This window comes from Ctenocephalides felis, unplaced genomic scaffold (genome assembly GCF_003426905.1).
Source record: "Ctenocephalides felis isolate EL2017-DRISC unplaced genomic scaffold, ASM342690v1 CF-g0.4_SCAFFOLD_01170, whole genome shotgun sequence".
NCBI classification, from domain to species: domain Eukaryota; kingdom Metazoa; phylum Arthropoda; class Insecta; order Siphonaptera; family Pulicidae; genus Ctenocephalides; species Ctenocephalides felis.
This window is the reverse complement of record NW_020537324.1, coordinates 53,023,785-53,044,741: the sequence shown is the minus strand read 5'-3', so window position 1 is coordinate 53,044,741 and position 20,957 is coordinate 53,023,785. Positions and strand designations below refer to the sequence as shown.

Genomic DNA, 20,957 nt, shown 5'->3' with positions numbered 1-20,957 from the left:
GTTGTTATAGATAGGAACAAAAAAAAACTTGTCTCATCTCAATGTAAAGAATACTATAATTACAATTTATGTAACAGCGATGATGTTTTTGAATGCTGCAATGCCAAATAAGGAAGCAATTTGTACTTGGAAACACAGTGCTTTATCTATATTTCCAAGTAAAAACTGATGCCACTAGGTCCTGCTTTATATTAGGAGGGGTATCGAACCTGGAAACTGGGATCTTACTGGGACTTTAATACACGGGGAAACATTACCTGTAAATTGTATCTTTCTATCCACCTACTTTTTTATTTTTTGTATGAAATAACAAAAATTTCTCACATGATTCAATTGAATGCTCATGGATGGTAATTAAGAAATCAGTGCCGCAATTACATGATTCTAGTGATCGAATATGGTTTTGTGAAAACATTGAAAAAGCGTGGAAAATAGAGTATTGTATAAAACCGTATTAGTATCAACACTTCATTATTGCAGTTGGATCACTTGCGAAACGTTAATGATAACGAATCACGCTAGGTTAACTTTTGTTTATATGTCTGGAATCGCTCGCATTATTCAGAAATGTATTACGTAAGATTATTTTCAGTAATCGCACGCGATCTACTATGTACATTATATCGTGTTGTAGCGCTCTAGAACGATATTCCATGCCTGTTTTTGTTAACTGGTTCTGATACTACATATAATTAGGATCAACGTATTAATGTATGATATGCGTAATCATTATATTTAATCGTTGTATTTGCTTTTTTCTGCTGTCTATTTTCTTGATCGCTGTCATGGTGTTCTTTATTTATTTTGCTATAAGAATTGAAACAGATGTATATATATTATATTATTATTATTTATATATTATTATATATAGTATATATATATATATATATATATATTATTTATATTTTAGCAGATTTTTTTTGTAAGATAATACCATCCCATAAATTATTATATTTATATATGTGTATTATCATATCAGTTCTGGCGTTCATTATCTTTCCAAAAAATTAATCTAAATTCTTCACACCATGATCACAAGCAATTTGTTTTCTGAATCATTCTAATCGGATGATCTGTTCTCTCAAAGACTGCATGACCATTTTCTACAATTCGTATCTCCGAGACGGTTGGATCTGCCTTTGCCAAAAACTAATCAGCACGTCTCTCCGTCAATACGAATCTATTGTTTTTTGAGTCAAATCGGTTGTTCCATGCTCCGGAAGTCGTAGACGAAAAATTGTATCCGAACATACACACACTTAAATATATCAATTTTTTGTCATCAAAAAGAAGATCAGAAAGATTTGAGTATGAAATCTTTGAAACTTAAAGATAAGCAAACATTTTCATTTTTACTACAATTTACCTTGCAGGAAGTTAAAAGAAACCTTTTTTAATTTACTTTAAATTTCGGCTTTGATTATAATTTACATTATATTATATAAAACATAGTATATTTTTTCTAATCGTTTTTAATACTCATTCATTTGTATCTCATAACTTTTTTTTAAAACAATATGGTCATTATAAAAATGTATTTTTTTTTATTGATTCAAACTTTGCTGAACAAATTATTTCTTATAAAAATTTGAACATCCTTATTTGTAAAAATTGCATAAAATAATGAATAATTGTTTTTGAAGTCATTGAATCCTGGTAAGCTATTATTTCATTGTTCTACTGAATCGCCTGAAAATTTCTTGCTATTAATAAAATTATAGCAATTAATTCTAGTCAAAAACTGATTTGAATAACTTTTTAATTATGTTGAAATTGCAGAATATTCTTGAATTTTTTTTTAATTCGCAACCGGATAGAACCGGCTTTATGGAATTTGAAAACCAACTTTCTGAAACGTAAGTGGTATGAACGCCGAAATTATATTTATTTTCAAGTGAAAGGGCAAAAAATTGGACCTGCAACTTTTGATTGAAATCCCATAGCTAACGACTAATCCATATGGGATCCCGGTGCATATACAAATAATATCGTATCACAGTTGCATATTTGTTAATAATGTCAAGAACATTTTAAATTTTAATATAAAAATGTCACTGTTCGCGAAATAATCTTATATTTCTTCCATTAAGTGAATCTGCTACTGAGTGGGGCTTTTTATTTCGGAATGATCTCCGGCGCAGAGCTTGCTTGCATTTTGTTATTTCTTTTACAAAATGCATGTAGCGTCAGGTGAAATTCTGCATGGAAAGTATTTTTCTCTTACACAAAGGATGATCCATCCTGCAACATACAGCATTTCTGGCGTTTTACGTGTTAAACAAAGAATGGCATCGCTATTTAAAATACTTATGCATACTTTTGTATGCAGACTGTAGGATATAACGGTGAATGCTCTTATGATGTAGATTTTCAGTGTCAGCACCATTATGCTATGATTCAGATTATTTTTTGATATGCCAGAATTTAAAGCGACTTACTATGATATACATATCACGGTGCTGTGTTTAGAGTAACTCAATCGTTAAATTCTTTTTAGTGAATGTATTCGTTGCTTGTTCTTAAGGGGGTATTCTAGTGTAGAGACATGAAAATTAGGTCATTTTTAAATCAACATAAAAAAAGCAAATCTGTTTTTTGACATTATTTTTTCACAACTTATTTATCAATGTATCAAAAGTACAGAAAAAAGTTAAAAATTTCAGGAGGAAGCAGTTGTTGAAGTGGGGCTTTGCAAACAATTGCCTGTTATTGCAACCCCCTTATATTAGCAATCTGAATTAAAAAAAGATTACTAATCTAGAATATGCTATACTATATACCACGAATCAGTTAAAATAAATTGACAAAATGGCGACTGTTTAAAAAAATACCGTTTTTACCACTTTTTTGAGTTTCTCGATTTTCTTAAAATAATAAATATTGAAATTTGGGGATGGGTCTAGTAAATACAAGATTCTCTGAAAATTTCAAGTATATAAAACAGTAGAACTCAAGAAATGAAAAAAAGAGAAAAACTCGTTTAAAATTTCGCAATAGCTGTATCACCGAAAACAATTTAAATTTTTGAAAAACCTCTCATATATAAATACCAAATTTTAATAATATATATCTCTAATAAATTTAACATAATTTTAAAGGCGATTAATTACTCTTCCTTATCGGCCTTCTACGTCCTAAACTTCCTACAGCTTGTATAATCGGCTTAAATCTCAGTATCATCAATTAAACAAGAAATTATAGCAGACTACTACTGCATAAACTAGTGCTTAAACCAATTTGGCCACTTTTGAATCAGCGATAAAAACTTATTTACGATTGGAGAAGGGTTGAAGAAAAAGTTCAAAATAACATTGAGCATATTTGTCATATATTTTCTGGTACAGAAGAGAATGAAAATAATCATTATTTTAGTAGGTTTTTGTTGGGGCAGTTCATAGTATTAAATGAAAATGCAAGTGTTAAAAAGTACATTTTTATTTATGGATAAAATATACCCACAGAAGCTCAACCTGAACCTAAATCAAAACGTCTTGAAGATCAGGAAAATAGAGGGCATGGTGCACATTAACCATCAATCTTGGATCAAAGAATGTCGCAAATTTTTAAATTCCCGTAGGGCAAGTTATAGTAATCGCAAAAAAATCGCAAATGAAAATTTTTATATATCTTTCAAAACCTTCTGAACATTTTGGCGTACCTTAGAAAAAAATGGATGTATGTGTGTGTGCCAAGTTCCAGCAATTTGCCTTAAGGCACGATGCCATGCGCCCCACTAGTTAATTTTTTAAATTTTCTTCAATGTAAGCCCGTTGTTGTTTCCTCAAATATTACCTCATTCCATGTATCACCGGCGTTGGTCTAGTGCACCGGGCTGTTTTCGTGAATTACGTGCCCATGCTCCGCTAATAATATGCCATTAGATATCTCTATGCGATACCATCGACGTATCACGCCGAGCAATGAGATAGGAGATGCCATTATCCGAACAACGATCGAATATTCATTATAATAGTACGTGGATATGTGCTTTACTGATCAGCATAATTTGAATTGTGCCACTTCGCATATCAATATGTTGGGAAATGAAGCAACTTCATATTATTCTCAATTATGGATGTCATCTGCTATTTGCAAATATATTTACACATACATTTAAACAAAATAGTTTATAGTTTTTAAAAATTTATAATCTCGAACATATTTTTGTTATTAAGTCAGATACAATAGTACAAAAAATAAAATGAACTAATAACAATAATGTCAAATATTTATATTTTTTTTTCAATAACTGGGCTTTTTTTTTAAGTAAAATTTTTGCTCGAATATTCTGTAATTTATCCGTAAATTTAGTGTGATTTAGAGCAGTATTTGACTGAATTTATTTAATGTTCAATTTTATGGATAGTAAACAAAATTATTTTAATTTTAATTAGTAGAATTTAAGATTAAGTTTATCTTGATTAAATAACTTTGAAAATAATTATTTGTTATTCATGCATCATTTTCACATATAAGATGAAAATATTTTTATGATAGTGAAAGGAAAGTTTTCGAATAAATAAAAATAATACAATTTTAAATAAAAAGCATTCATAAAACAAAAAAATAAAAAAAAATTAGATACATGTTGATACATACTTGTTAATATCAATTTTAGTTTTAGGAACAATTAAGCTAAACTAGGTTATTGTCTGATCTAAGCAATTTTAATTAATTGATTTTGAACATAATTGTTTTTTTGTTTAATAAAATGTGATTTCAAAAAACTGAGAAGATCTATCGAATTGCTACTTAGATGTGTCCTTTGTATAATCACAAATTTTCCTGAAATAGAAAATACTCTCATATTTGCGACCGAATTTTGCTTAATTGTTTTTAAATCCTGCTATAATAATTCTAATTTTTTGTTCTTTTATTTATGGCTTGTAGGGCTTAAAAATCTTTTTTTAAGTTTGAGTAGAGGAAGTTACTTCTTCAAGAAGAAGCCACACTTATTTAAATTATTATATATACTGGTATAAAAATCTAAATTAATATATACAAAACCTTTCTGGGAACCATTGCAGAATGATAAAATATCAAAACTCTTTCATCTATCTTTCATATTTGGCTATATTTGTCATATTTTATTTATACAGTGAAAACCGACTTTTTTACAAAAAAAACTGGTTTTCGAATTCCATAATTTTTGCTAAAAAACCGGTTTTTGAAAGCCGACAAACCCTAGTTTGAACTGATTTCTGTGACAAAAATGTGGCAATGACGCTCAACATCTGACAGGATTGTTATATGGCTTTCTTCATGTTGCACAGTCGTTGATAAAACTAGCTTTTTTTTATAAATAAGGCCTATGTGTCATTTTGTCTACATTTTTGTTCGCATTTCCCCTATATGAAAAAGATTTAAATAAGTACAAAATATGTTAAAATGGTAATGTGTTTTCATTTTATTTTCTCCTAAATATCACAAAATGTTCGTGGTGACAGTGACATTCTTCATTTAATTAAATTATATTATGAAAATTTATATGAAAAAATAGAGAAATTTAAAATTATTAAACATCAACTAATTTACGCGCCCAAATAATAAATATAATATTTAAATTATTTTGGTAAAATATAATGTTTTTGACAAATACGACAAATTTTCCATTTATGCTTTGATGCCATCCATCCATTATTTTAATACTACTTCATAAACTCACTTGAATGCATTTATTATTCTGTGTATTGCAAAGGTTGTCACAAAAATTCAATTTATTTTATTTCGACCTTCTGATTTTTTTATTACTACATCGCTTCGTCGAATCTGTAACGATTTTTCTTTCATTCATTTCATTGAGACTAGAATGCAAAATATGTTGTAATATTTTTTGCAGTACTTTTGTTCCTGAACTCCTTTTATAAGGCTGTAACAGTTCTGTTTGAAATATTTTTCTTGCAGTATGCTCATTCAAAGCATTTTGAACAAATTTTTCTGTATTTCTCATAATGTTAATAAAACGTCGCTCGATTTGTCATGTAATGGTAATTTTTGAAAGGACTTTATGAAATGTAATATCGACCAATCATTAACATAATGGGTCACAATTATAAATATATATTAAATCATCCCTCAACACATTTTTTTTTTCAAAAATAAAATAAAGGCAACAACTAGACTTTGAGCTTTTTATTGCTATCACGTTTGCCAATTAGTATTTTATTTTACTCCCAACTGCAAGATTACAATTTAACATCAATTAAAACGTAATTATTTTGCTATTTTATTTATAGCTCGTAATTTCAATTATTCCAAGTTTATCAAAATTAAAATTTTAAATTAAATTGAAGTTAAATATAAAATAAAACTATAAATATATTTCTTATCACATTGATAGTCTTCAGTATTTATCTTATGACAAAAAAATAAAATTATAAGATTAAGATCAATTTTTTATAATCACGACTATCACATTCAATATAATAATAAAAGTAGCCTAATTCACGCTCATCAAAAGACCCATCAAAATTAGTTCAGTTGTTTTGGACATTAGGCAGATCAAACAAACAAACAGACAAAAATTTTCAAAAAATGTTAATATTTGTATGTATTCTATTTAAATTTATTTAGAATAAGTGCAGTATTAAAGAAAGCTATTTCAATATTATAAACAGATACACTATACATATAATTATATTATGTATAGGTATATATTTGTGTGGGCTGAACAGTTTTATTTCTATTTGATTTGATAAATTGACTAAAAAATGCTCGAAAAAGATGTTTATTCTTAAAAAAAATTGTATCAAATTATTTCTTTTCTACAAATGTAAATACGAACTTAGATTACTGCAGTATAATATATTCTTGTGAGCATAGTTATAGAAGCCATTATAAATATTCAGTTTTACTCTTATAATTATTTGCTGCGTTCCAAAAGCTCTCTCTGGAGCTTTGAAGTTTCACGATACTTTGCAACATATACGGAGCGCAGTTCCGCAATTTTATCAAGAGAGTAATTACAACCGACACGAAAAAATATATTTATTTGTGCTTTTCAAACTCGTCGGTTTTCATTACGGATTATATGAAGAAAAATTCATAATTCGGGTAAAAAGTTTCATAGAAGTGAGTGAGGATGTAAAATTCTAGTTTTATATTTTTAACTATATTTAAATTTTACAATATCGCTGCATTTTTAGTAACATATTAAACAAATAGAGTAAATAAAAATAAATAAATGTTGGTAATGAAAATAAATAAAATCAATGTTGTTCAATATTATAATTTTACTCTTTTATTAAGAAAGTAGTTAATACAAGATTTTTTTCTAATTTAAGATAATTGTTTGAAGTAACAACGTCGTTCTACTATTCTTTCAAAATGTGAAGTGCTTGTAATAAATTATATAAAAAATGCAGAAAATGCAAAATGATGGTAAAAATAAGAATTTTTCGAATTTCAAAGTAGTGAGTTTTCCAATTAAAATTATATTATATGTATATATATATATATATATATATATATATATATATATATACAGGGTATATATAGGGTATGGCGTCAAAAATATTTGATATTCTAAAACACAAAATCATAGTCAAAATCCGTTACTAATATTTTAAAATTTATTGACCATTCCGGCTTGCTCGACAAGCCGATAAAATTCGTTTTAAATGTTCGTTTCTGTCATCAATTAATTTATTTCCTGATTTTATGTATGAAATTTGTATCATAAATCTGGTTGAAATTGTTTATAATTAAATTTATCACCATGGACGTTTTTTATATCTTAATTGGCATTTTTTTAATTGACTAGAAGAGTAAATTATTTAGTCAATATATTTATTTTTATTATTATTTGCTTGGTTGCCTTATATTAAAACAAATTAGTGCATTCAAAAAAAAATTGTGTAAAATTCAGTATATAAGGGCAGAACCTTCACCAATGTCGAAAGTCATCAGTAATGAGTCCTGAAAAATTAAGAATCAAAGAACGGCAGAATTATTCGATGACAGCTCCAATTGGATGTCAGAGTGAAGAGTAAGGAATGTATTGTCTTACACTAAAAATCAAAGTTTGAGTGAATTGGAGCCACGGCAAGGTGATCTATTATCTTGAACAGATGTTATCCGGGTACGGCCTTTTTTCAAGCAAACCAAACCGTTTCAAGTACAATAAATTTCCAGCGTGGTACAAGTAAAATTGAAAACGTGAAGCATGTTTTCCTTGTGTGCCCACGTTTTAGTGCACAACGTGATGATATAGAGATTGTATTTAATAGGAATCGCTAGTGGAGGTGTTGTTGACATCAGATGCAGTTTGTAACTTCTTGTAAGTGATTCACAAAAGTCCTTATAGACTTTCGTATTATGGAAAGAATGAGAGTATATGATGTCAATTAGAGGGAACAAAAGGGTAACACCTCAGTTTATGATTCTTCCACCATGAAGTAATGCTTACCAACGAATTTCGCAAGGATAAAAGCGAAGGACCATATATGAGTTACGTGGAATTTATGGGCAGCAATTAATTGGGGCCATCTTCGAGATTGATAGGATGAAATGATGCATAGATTTTTTGTATTGATGTGTTTCCATAATAATTTCGTAGTTCGCGAGTGGAAAGAGTTAATATTTGCTGAAATTATATTATGTTTAATTGATTTTTATTCAAAACGACAAATGATATTATCACCAACGGAAGTCCTGTATAAAATATCGTTATATTCTAGCGAAACATAACCCACATCGTAGGGCCCATTAATTTTCTATCGGTCTCCTTATATACGTTCGATATGTATTTCCACATAAATTATGTGTATGTGCAATACGGCATGTATGAGATAGCGCATATGGCATTTCGCCTGCGGTAAATATTCTGTAAGATTTAGTGCAGCCGGCGGAGTAACGCCTGTTGCATAAGTTATCCAAGATAGTGACATCTATTCAGTTCGAGAAATAGAAGTCGAAGCACGAGCACGCTGAAAACTTTCATACGATATTTCAATGAAGTAAAAGACTATTTTGAGATAAAAGAGATTCTGAGTGATGTTTCTTGTAAAGAGATATTTTTCGCAGCCGCTGTTTTTTATTTTGTTCTACTTGACATCAATTTAGTGTCTTTAAAGCGAATGCATTAATAAAACCTGAAGCATTTATGCTTATTTGAAGTGCATCGCAGGTTATTCAAAATAATTATTATAATCATAATATATTATTAGCTTCCCGTAGGGTAAGTTATTGTAATCGTCCAAAAATCGAAATTGAAAATTTTTGCACTTCTCGTCGTTTTGAAGATTTCTGAACATTTTGGCATACCTCAGAAAAAATGGATATGTGTGTATATATGTATGGATAAAATTTTCTACTCACGTGTTTGGGCGCAAGGATCAACCGATTTGAATAGTTCAAAAAACATTCGATTCCTATTGATAGGGAGATGTGGTGATTAGTTTTTGGCAAAGGCAGGTCCAGCAGTTACCGAGATAAAGAGCAAAGAGTGCAAAAAATAGAAATCGAGTTTTTGAGAGAACGTAACATCAGATTTGGATGATCTAAAACAAATTTAATTTATAATGATTGTGAGAAGAGATGATTAGTTTTTGGCAAAGGCATGCCCAGCCATTTCGAAGATACAGAGCTAAATGTGCAAAGAATGGCAGTTTGTGAGAGAGCTAAGCGTCTAATTTAAATGATTCAAAGAACTTTCTGTTTGTTTTAACAAAATAATTGATTCTGGAAAAAAATTTATTTCAAATTTTTTTTTTTCAATTTTTTTTTCAAAAAGATTTTTTTTGTATATCGAAAATATTTCAGATTTTAATTTTAATACTGACTAAAGTTCTAATATACTTTAAACAAATAATTTCAACTCTGCAATTCAGTTTATATAATTGTTATAAATATTAGACAATGTTACATTATTTATTTATAATAATCTATTTGAAAACATTTAATGATTCTCGATCATTTCGTTACGGTACGGGAAGTTCCAGCAATTTGCTTTAGGGCACGATTCCATACACCCCACTAGTTTATTTATTATAATTATTTAAAAGCACACATCTTACTTCAGTAATTAACTTCACATAGACAATATGATCAAAAACGCTAATTAATTATATATAGCATTGTTGAGCCAAATCTCGATTTCTATATCAATGCTTTTAATTGAAGGTTTACATTTTAATGAGTCGTTTAGAATTCATGACTTCCATATTGACAAAATAAATATTTTACAAAGGAGCTGTCCTATTTTAAAATTAGTATTTTTCAAGAACTTACCATTGAACAATTTTATGAATAAAATTTTGTTGCTCTAACTAGGAGTGATGTAATGTAGAAAAAATATCAAATAACATTTTAAACAACAACAAATCAACGATACCTTAATTGCACCAATTAAGGTATCAATTGCAATTGATTTTGAGTTTGACAATTATTTGATTAATTGCTTTTATAAATTGTTCAAAAAATGAGTGTTACATACAGTGCTGGATTTAGTCGGGGCTACTGCCCAGGGCGGCAAACTTTGGATAGTGATAAGAAAATTCTATACCATATAATCAACTCATTTTTATAATAACATTTTTAATTTTGAGAAATATAATTAACAAAACATTATGCAAATGCAATGCAAAGTTTGGCAATTTGGCTAATATAAAGATTCGTACAAAGTGTGTTGAAAGTTTAAGAAAAATATGTTCTTCAGTTCTCGAACCCTCTTAAGATGACGAATTTGTGCACTTCCAATCTCATAGAGCCAAAAAAAATTAATTATGTGTCTTACGGCAAGTTACTGAAACTTTCCGTGCTGAAAATTACATTTTATAAGAAACTTTAAATTTTTTTGAAAAATGATAAAAAATTGAATTTAAAAAAACTTTTTTTTATATTTCAACATTTTTTAAAAATTATTAATTTATTAAAATTAAATTTTATTTGAATAATTCGATTTCTATTGATAGCGAGACGTGCTGATTAGTTATTGGCCAAGACAGGTTCAACTGTTTCGGAAATACGGGCCAAAATTCCAAAAATAATCATTCATTTTTTGAGAAACGGAACGGCGAATATCATTAAAAGAAATTTGCATACATAGACAAAATGGAGAACTGATTAAATTTATGGGATCAAAAAAAAAGTGGCCCAGTCTCCCCTTCATGAAATGGTTTCTGTGTTACTATGGATATTATATTTTTATTACTTTTACTAATTTGTCATGTTTATCAATTAATAAAGTGAGTACAATTTAATAGAAAAACTAATATTTTTTAAATACTTAAACAAACAGCGTTTCGAAGCACTAGCCATTTTCCCAGTTTATTTTTTATTACAATAATACTAGAATAAAATAGAATATAGAATAATGTAGAATAATTAACTTCCCCTAGGGTAAGTTATAGTAATCGAAAAAAAATCAAAAATGAAAATTGGTATATATCTTTACGTTTCAAAGGTTTCAGATCATTTTGGCATACCTTATTGTTAGAAAAATTGATGTATGTGTGTGTGTATAATAAAGAAATAATAATATAGAATAATTAATTATTTCTTTATTATTATATGATTGCAGGGTGTAAGGCCTTGAATAAACAATAAAATAGTTCTTTGCAAGTTGATGTTCGATTTAACTGTTTTATGTCACAATTTATTTGCAGAACGGCGGCGCTAAGGATGGCCTTGACATGAATGTATCGCCCGCGTGGCAAAAAGGATACACTGGAAAAGGAGTCGTTGTCTCAATTCTCGACGACGGAATTCAGACCAATCATCCTGATCTTGCTCTTAACTATGTAAGTAAAAATCATTTACAATTTACAAATTTACCAAACTATTAAAAGAAAATTTTTGTTACATATAATTTAGAATAATGTCACTTATCACAGTGCATGTTCTTATGGCATAATAATAATAATTATTATTGTTGGGCTCGAAGGAAGGTCCTGATGTGAGAGTACAACACATTTTTCAGCCTTTTTCTTTTCTTTCTTATTATTATTATTACTACTATAATTTTTATTATTTGCTCATCTAAACTTTTGCTTTCATTTTTGCCAGTCTTGTATTTTGATTTTTAATTCCCTATTTTTTCTCCTTTCATGTAAGTATGTAATCATCTGCATTCTTCTTTTTCCTTGTAACAATACAAACTCTTTCTGGCGAGTGATATTCAGCCTAACGAAGTATTATACACAATGATACTTTGCCAATTGAAAATCTAAAAAAGTTATCACCATACTTGAATCAATTCTTATGAGAAGTGTTAAAGTTTCTCAAACATGAGATCATATCAAATTGTTGATATTTTCTATTTGTTTTTTTTTATTAGTTGTTATTGTTTTATTACTATTTAACATTATTTATTATATAGAACATAATCAACACAGGAAAAAAAAATCAGTTTCTTGATATCTCATATAGTTTCGAAAGAGAGTGAGTTTGAAAACAGGGCCCACTATTTCCTATTTTCAATGATATCTCGGGTAAATGATGAGCTTGGAAGTTGAGAATTTGTATATCGGATTTTTTCAAAAAATGGCGTATAAATCGTTTAAATACTAGAATCAGACCGATTTTGTACTATGCTATAACCTTTGGTGATATAATTTGTTTTTCCCAAATGTTACAAGTTAATAGCCATTGGTCACTTATTTATACGCATGACTATACTGGTCAAAACACAAAATATGGCCCATTTTTTCACTCGACTGTCAATCATAATTACCTGATTAATTTGATGAGTTATTTAATAAAATGCATAATTACAGGCTTATTTATATAATTAAAAATTATATAATTTATTTGTGTCTACAAAATCCGCTCAAGTTTGTTTTAATTTTGAGGTATATCAAATCATATTATAATACCCAAGTATAATTTTCCCTCCAACGATATAATTTTTAATAAACACATTTAATGAAAAGGAATTATTTTTATATTTCGAAGAAATTACATCGTTTGTTTATGCAGCGTTCATTTACATATTCTCAATTTGATATTCGAGAATTTTTCATTACTTTACGAACGATAAAATCATTTTATTATACTTTTCTTAACGCAAAATAGACATTTCATATTATTCTCAAAGCGTTTATTTTAAATGATAACTGTTATAGAAAAACGCTTCGATATTTTGTACAAATGGAAAAGCAAATGCTTCGCAAATAATAGGATTCAATAATTTATTTGCGTGTAATTTTTGTTTGAATTCACTTATATGTATTTTATATATTATTCGAAATATTCGGTAGGTAGAGATGATATTAATTTTAAATCGATTTGGATGCAGATAACTTTCACGTTCAACTAATGGTGTTAAAGGATAAGCTTAGTAATATTATTAATTTATTTTTAATTTCTGTTTAATAAAAATTAAAAATATTTAATTGATTTATATTTTATAACTCATAGTCCATTATAAGTAATGTTATACTAAATTGTAGTATTGAATACTATTTATGAAATTATTTTTGAGATCTCATTCTTATCGAATAGGTTGGGTATGAATTGTTTTATATTGTAAGTCAAAAAATCAAAAATGATTTTTTTTTTCGTATCTTTACGTTTTGAAGGTCTGAACATTTGGGCATACCTGGACCAAATGTTGGTCCAGCCGATTTGGAGATACTAACTCCGCGGAGTTTTATCTCATATTTCTAAGAATAATATAAACTTGAATTGCAAAGTAAAAATTATTCATTTAGAATTTTAGCTTAAATTAAAATTAAAATGTGAAACATTTAATGTTTAAAGAAAATGTTTTTGGAAATTAAAATAAATCTTTTTTTGAAATTTTTAAATAAAAAAAATCTGTTTCCTTTTGTTTCTTCAGGCTGTCAACACAAGCAATTCATGAAATCATTCGAATCGGTTGCTGTTTTCGCAAAACTTGTAATTTTTAGCAATTTTTGCTCTTTATCTCCAAAACGGGTAGACCTGTCTTTGCTAAAAACTAACCAGCGCGCGTGATTAAGTTTTGTTTATTTACTTTTCAAGTAAACATATATATTCGCTCTTTTACCCTGTCTATAGAAGACGAATAATGAAAGTTACAATATTTATATAATGATCTATTTGAAAATATATAAAATTTCTGGAATATTTCATTACTTTGCCTTAATATTCCAGCAACTTGCCTTAATGCACGATGCCATGTACCGCTACTTTAATTTTTTTTTCAGTTCTCTAAATTCTGAATTGTTAGGAGCAAGAAGGGTAATATTTAATAGTAAAAAGCTTTCTACATTTAAATTTTTTGATAAAATGATATTACAATAAAAAAAAAATGTTCCAAAAACCTTCCGAAAAAATAGTTTATACTTTTGCTATAAAGACATTATATTTTGTTGTATGTTTTCTCGATGTTTCAAGTCATTCTGAATCGTTTGACATCGATGTGTGTATGTGAGTCAAAATACGTCGACGTTTCCTAATAAAGAGCTGGATTTCAAAAAGTTAAAAGCGTCGATCAGATCTAATTGGCAGTTAAGTGCAATATTTCTTATAGGTTTTCTTCATTTTAATGATAAAATTTAATTGTGAATTATTGTACAATATGGATAATATATCTAGTATCTATGTTTGATATGCAAATATCCCTATATTTATTTTCATTTATTTCATACCTACAATGTTCAACTTTTGCGTTTGTATAATTTCTGTTAATTCTCGTAACATTTTATGAAACGTTGCATGAATAATTCACATAAAATAGCCATTATGTCTTCACGCTCCGCATTAACTAACGCATTCGGCGTTGGATAAAAGTATTTTTATGTAGTTTTTGTTATTTAACATATTTAAGAAAAAGCAGTATTTACGTAATATGTAAAAAATATAAATATATCGATCATGGAATTTTTATGATATATTTTTTGACTCCTTTCTAATTTCACTAATATTTGATGATATTATAGTAATAATAATAAAAATATCAAATAAAATTATTAGTTTTTTTATATTAGTTGTTATAACATATTTTGTGCAAGCTATTGGCGAAATGTAAATTTTTTTTATTAAGAATATACTATTTATTTCGAATAACTTAAAATACTTAATAGTATCTCTTCTAATATTATAATATCTTAATAGTAGCTCTTCTAATAAACAGCAAGCTTTATTAAGACTTAGACTAGAATTAGATCTAGTGGCAAGTTGTTTTAAAGTTTCCTGCAAGAGGCATATATTATCATATATATTATATGATATTATGAAATTCCAGTAATCAGAACTTGAATTTTAGATTAGCAGCGCTGCATGATTTCCCTGTTAGGTTTTCTGGAGCATCTCCAAAGTTGAATACCATAAATTGCACTAATGATCTTCTTATAGTATTTTGAGTAGTAATCTGGTAATTTGAGTAGTAATCTGGTAATTTGGACCAGAAATGTAAATTCAGTTATAACACCTTTGTGTTACACTTTATCAGCAGATCTGTATTTTTTTTTGGTTCAAAGTATTTATTTATTTGACTGAAAATCCTATGACTGGATGCTTGAGAAGTAGAAGACTTAATAGTCCGTAAAATGATTTTGTATTGATATAGCAAGTAGTTAAGCATTGTAATAGATGTTCAATGAGCATTTCGAACCATAGTAAATCATTACCAGGAAACATTTAATATTCAATTTCGAAGTAATATTTTTTTAGAAATTTAGACAGAATGGGTTTTAGTTTTATGTAGCCTTAAAGGCCTGCGTGATGTAATGAATAACTTGATTCTCCTAGCTTTTAAATCATTTTTGATGATTTGAAATCTTTGGACCTTTACTCAACTTGTATCACAGAGTTGGCATAATTATTACCTTCTTTGGCAATTATTTGAGTATCTTGTCTTGAAATTCATCAATGCTGCACTTTTTTATTATTTAGTTTTTTTAGAAGTTATTGGTCTTGTATTTTACTTGATGTTTGTTGAACTTTCAAGTGCTTTGAATAAACTGGTAACTAACAATAATTTAAATAATATAATTCTAAATATATTTATAGATTTACATTTAAAATAAAGTGAATGTACTAATGCACATGAAATATAGAGTATTACTAATTACATGAGTAATACAACGAATACATACTGTTAGTTTTTTTGGCCTCAGCGTATGAATTTTAATAAAATCTACTGAAATTATTGTACATATATGATAAATCAGCATATACGCCAAACTCATTTTAAAAGGCATGATATATAGTATATTAAAAACTCATATTTATTTTAGCATTTGAATAAAGAAATGTTGACTCAGAATTCATTGTGCTTTAATTATGAATACATGCAATTCGCAGTTCAAATGATATTTTTTATTAAAGTTTTGAAAATTACCTATTAAAGAGAAACCTGGAACATAACACAATCTGATTATCAAAAAGCTGTTTAATGATGACTTTTGACAGTAAATTCAAATTGTTATGAAGAATTTTACTGCAAAAGTGGATTTTATTTTTAGACCCGCAACATTTTATGATATACATCAATTATATTTAATATGTCACCATGCTTCAAGTTCTAGATATAATATTATATTCATTATATTGATATCTCTTTCGAACTTTTTGTCCATTCCAACCATTTATAGGAGAACCTACTAAATGAATATAACGCAGAAGTTAAATCTTAATTCAGAGTAATGTATGAAAGTTGTGCTTGCTGTATGTATAATTAAATATTTTATTTGCATATTACTAAATTCTCTTGATAATTGAATAAAACGAGATTTTAAAATATATTTCAGAGATACTAGTTGTTATTATTTTTTCTAAGTTGAATATCGAGAGTTATTTACCGGTTGCTCTATTTATTATGAAAGTGAGACTAATTATATAATTTACAGCTACCGTCATAGAGAGTTAGAAACAGTGTTTAAAATTACTATATTGACGACTATGATTAAGATTAATAAAACATCTTTTTTCTATAATTTAGTTAGTTATCGTTGTTAATAAAGTTCTTGTCTTAAACTTCGAGTCAAATATTTAATTATGCTCGAAATAATCCATTTCAGGTCTCTATCAGAATAAATTTTTAAGAAAATAGTTTAAGAAATAATTATGTTAAATGAAAAATAATATTTTTTTTATTTAAATTTTATAATGCGATATAAAATTTACTATATATATATTATATAGCAATATTTCAAAAACATAAACTTGTCTCTAATTTTCTTTTTAAAGTGGTGATCAAACTTATATATTCTGTATTATTATTTCTCGTTTCTCAGATGATTCATAGTCAAAGTAAAAAATATAACTAGTGGCATCGTGCCTTAAGACAAATTGCTGGAACTTCCCGTACCGTAACGAAATATTCGAGGTATATTGAATGTTTTCAAATAGATAGATAGATAGAATAGATTATTATAAATATTGTAACATTGTCTAATATTTATAAGAATTATATAAACTGAATTGCAAAGTTGAAATTATTTGTTCAAAAGTATATTAGTACTTTAGTCAGAATTAAAAATAAAATCTGAATTATTTTCGATATACAAAAAAATTTGTTTTTGAAAAAAAAAACAAATTGAAAAAAAAATTAAAATAATTTTTTTTCCAAAATCAATTAGTTTGTTAAAACAAGCAGAAAATTCTTTGAATCATTCAAAACGGACGCTCAGTTCTCTCAAAAATTGACATTTTTGCACATTTAGCTTTGTATCTTCGAAATGACTGGGCCTGCCTTTGCCAAAAACTAATAACCAATTCTTCCAATCATTACTAATTGAATGTTTTTTAGATCATTCAAATCGGATGCTCCGTTCTCTCAAAAACTCGATTTCTATTTTCTGCACTCTTTGCTCCGTATCTCCGTAACGGCTGGACTTGCCTTTGCCAAAAACTAATCGGTTTTTTTTCCTATCAATAGGAATCGAATGTTTTTTGAACCATACAAATCGGTTGATCCGTGCGCCCGAAAACGTGACTGAAAATTTGTATCCATACATACATACACACACACACACATCCATTTTTTTCTGAGGTATGCCAAAATGTTCAGAAACCTTCAAAACGTCGAGAAATGTAATAATTTTCAATTTCGATTTTCGGTCCATTAAAATAACTTACCCTGCGGGAAGTTTAAAAATAATAAATTTTTTATTTAAATTTTATAATGCGACATAATTTACTATATATTATATAGCAAAAACAATAATTTGTCTCTAATTGAAAATGGTGATAGAACTTATATATTCTGTATTATTATTTCTCGTTTCTTAGATATTCATAGTTAAAGTAAAAAATATAGTAATCAAGAAATAAAGTTTTTTCTCTCGAGTAAAATCTTAATGTAACTAATTCAGCTAATGTTATCAAAATACGATTCTGAGGCGAACCATCCAATGTTGCTAATTGGATCACTTTGAAGACATAAATTTAAATACTGTAAATGAAAAAATCAGGCAATTCCTTCTATAAGGAAAGAATCACCAACCATCGTAACGAATTAGTTGTGGTATTATATATACAAACCTTTTCTGATTCAAGAAGACTATATTAACAAAATGATTATTAAGCAAGATTATATTTATATTGAAGTTCATTTTGTAAATTTTTCTTTATATATTATATTATATATATATATATATATATATATATATATATATATATATATGATTTAGTAGTTAATTTTGATGTTGAAATATATGAGTGAGTTCTTGAGGGCGATACATCAAACAAAGAAAAGGCAAAAATTTATAAAATAATCTTTAATTCCAAACGTTTCGGCATTCAATTTAATGTCATCATCAGTGGATCTAAAAACAGTATGAAAATTAGTATATCTAGGTAATTATAATATATGTGGATTGGTATAGTAACTATACAATAAGAGAAAAATTAACAAACAGCAACACTTAACAACAAACAAAATATAAAAGATAGGAAAGGTAATAGAGACTAGAATTAAATAAATAATTAAAAAATATAGGCAAAAATATATAAGTACACTCATATAAACCTACGCATATATACATATATATATACATGCACATATAATCACATATTTATATATATATACGAGGTCTGTTCAAAAAGTACCCGGAATTTTCGTTTTTTCAAAAAAATATTTATTTATTCGTCTACATTAATGTGGTCCCCTTCAAAGTAGTCCCCCCCAGATATAATACACTTATGCCAGCGTTTTTTCCAATTTTCGAAGCACCCTTGATATTCACTTTTTGATATGTCCTTGAGCACTCTCAGCGATTTTCTTCAATCGAGGAAAACCGCCGTCCTTTCATGGGTCTCTTCAACTTTGGGAATAGGAAAAAGTCACACGGAGCCATATCTGGTGAATTTTTTGCACTTTGCAACACTTTATTTCATTTTGTACGCAAAATTTAATACAAATTCTTTGACTTTTCAATTCTTCCATTGTAAAAATCGCCGAGCTCAGAAAAACACGTCGAACCTTAGCGACTACCACAGACAAAGTAAACAGTGAATATAGCTGAAAATTTCATCATACTTTAGGGGCATGTATACCAACACAATAAAAAAAAAATTTTGACAATCAGACACTCCAGACCCGCGAAATTTAATTATTAGTAATTCCGGGTACTTTTTGAACACACCTCGTATATACATATATACATATATATATATACATATACACACATGCAAACATATAATACATATATATATAATATATATATATATATATATATATATATATTTATATATATATATATGTTATAACTTTATAACTTTCTATATGTTTTCCAATAATGTAAGGTCTAACACCTTTCAAAAATCATTATAATTAAGCGTACCATCAATCATAATATAAGGCATATTATAATTTATGTTAGAAATAAAAATAAACTAATTCATCTGTCCGTTTTTCTAAAAAGGATCCAGCCGCCTCGACTGATATCAACGACAACGACGACGACCCAATGCCCCAGGACAATGGTGACAATAAGCACGGCACCAGATGCGCCGGAGAAGTAGCTGCGGTAGCTTATAATAATTATTGCGGAATCGGAGTGGCCTACAACGCCAGCATTGGAGGTAGGACATGGGATTATTCTGATAAATCGTTATTTAAACTGCATTACTAAACACTCTAAGCTCACTCATTGCTAATTCGATATTCGAGTAAGCTTCAGGAAAGTCATTTGCATGGTTATAATCATTTTTTGGAATTTCTCTCTGCCTTCATATTGAATTGAATTATTATATTTTATATGGTACGATTATATAAAACCTTCTATTGGGGTTTTTGAAGTAATTTGTATTTGACGAAATTACCAGTAATTTTAGGGAACGGTTAAATATCATTATGATATTTGTCTGAGCTTGTAAATTATTTTGAATCAGATTACAGAGTTATTACTTCAAATACTAATTTTGTTTGATTACTTTACGTGTATTTTAGCTTAGCATTAAATATGGGGCAATAAGGAAAGAAATTGCTTGTAAATAACTTTGAAAAAAAAATCGACGATTTTCTTGATTTTTTTTGGACGATAGATATCATGGTCTTCTAGACTAGATCATACTAAAATATTACGGCCCTACGACAACTGATTTAGCTTTAAAAATTCATCAAAGTTTGCAAAAATTAGTATGGTCTTTTTGGCATTTGTCAAAATTAGAACTTTCATCGACGTTTGCTCAAAAACGCCTGAACCGATTTCAGATTATTTAAAAGCATTTGATGTATCTCGATGAGGATTATCGTTTCTCAGTTTTGTGCGACGATCGGCCGAGCCGTTTTCTTTGTAATTTGGAAAAAGTGTTAACCTTTCGTCCACATTTAAGCTCATACTACCGAACCGATTTTAAAAATCAAAAACTGTTCGAAAGATATTAGATGGGAATGATACTGATTAGTTTTAGTAAAAATCTACCAAGCCGTTTTCTTGTAATTAACTGTTGAAAAAAAATTTAAGCCGATTTTTATGAAACTTTTTTTGGCGATATATATCATGGTCCTATAGAACATACTGAAATATTACGGCCTTACGACAAGTAGTTTAATTTTAAAAATTCATCAAAGTTTGAGAAAATGA

The 20,957-nt window shown here is 27.9% G+C and overlaps 1 protein-coding gene across 1 annotated transcript in view; it reads left to right on the top strand.

Moving 5' to 3' along the window:
• LOC113366380 (furin-like protease 2) overlaps positions 1 to 20,957 on the top strand; it is a 197,640-nt gene that overhangs the window by 126,560 nt on the left and 50,123 nt on the right. The window contains exons 4-5 of the mRNA XM_026607980.1: positions 11,607 to 11,741; positions 19,794 to 19,953. Of these exons, the coding sequence (XP_026463765.1) occupies positions 11,607 to 11,741; positions 19,794 to 19,953 (295 nt within the window). The remainder of the gene's footprint in view (positions 1 to 11,606; positions 11,742 to 19,793; positions 19,954 to 20,957) is intronic.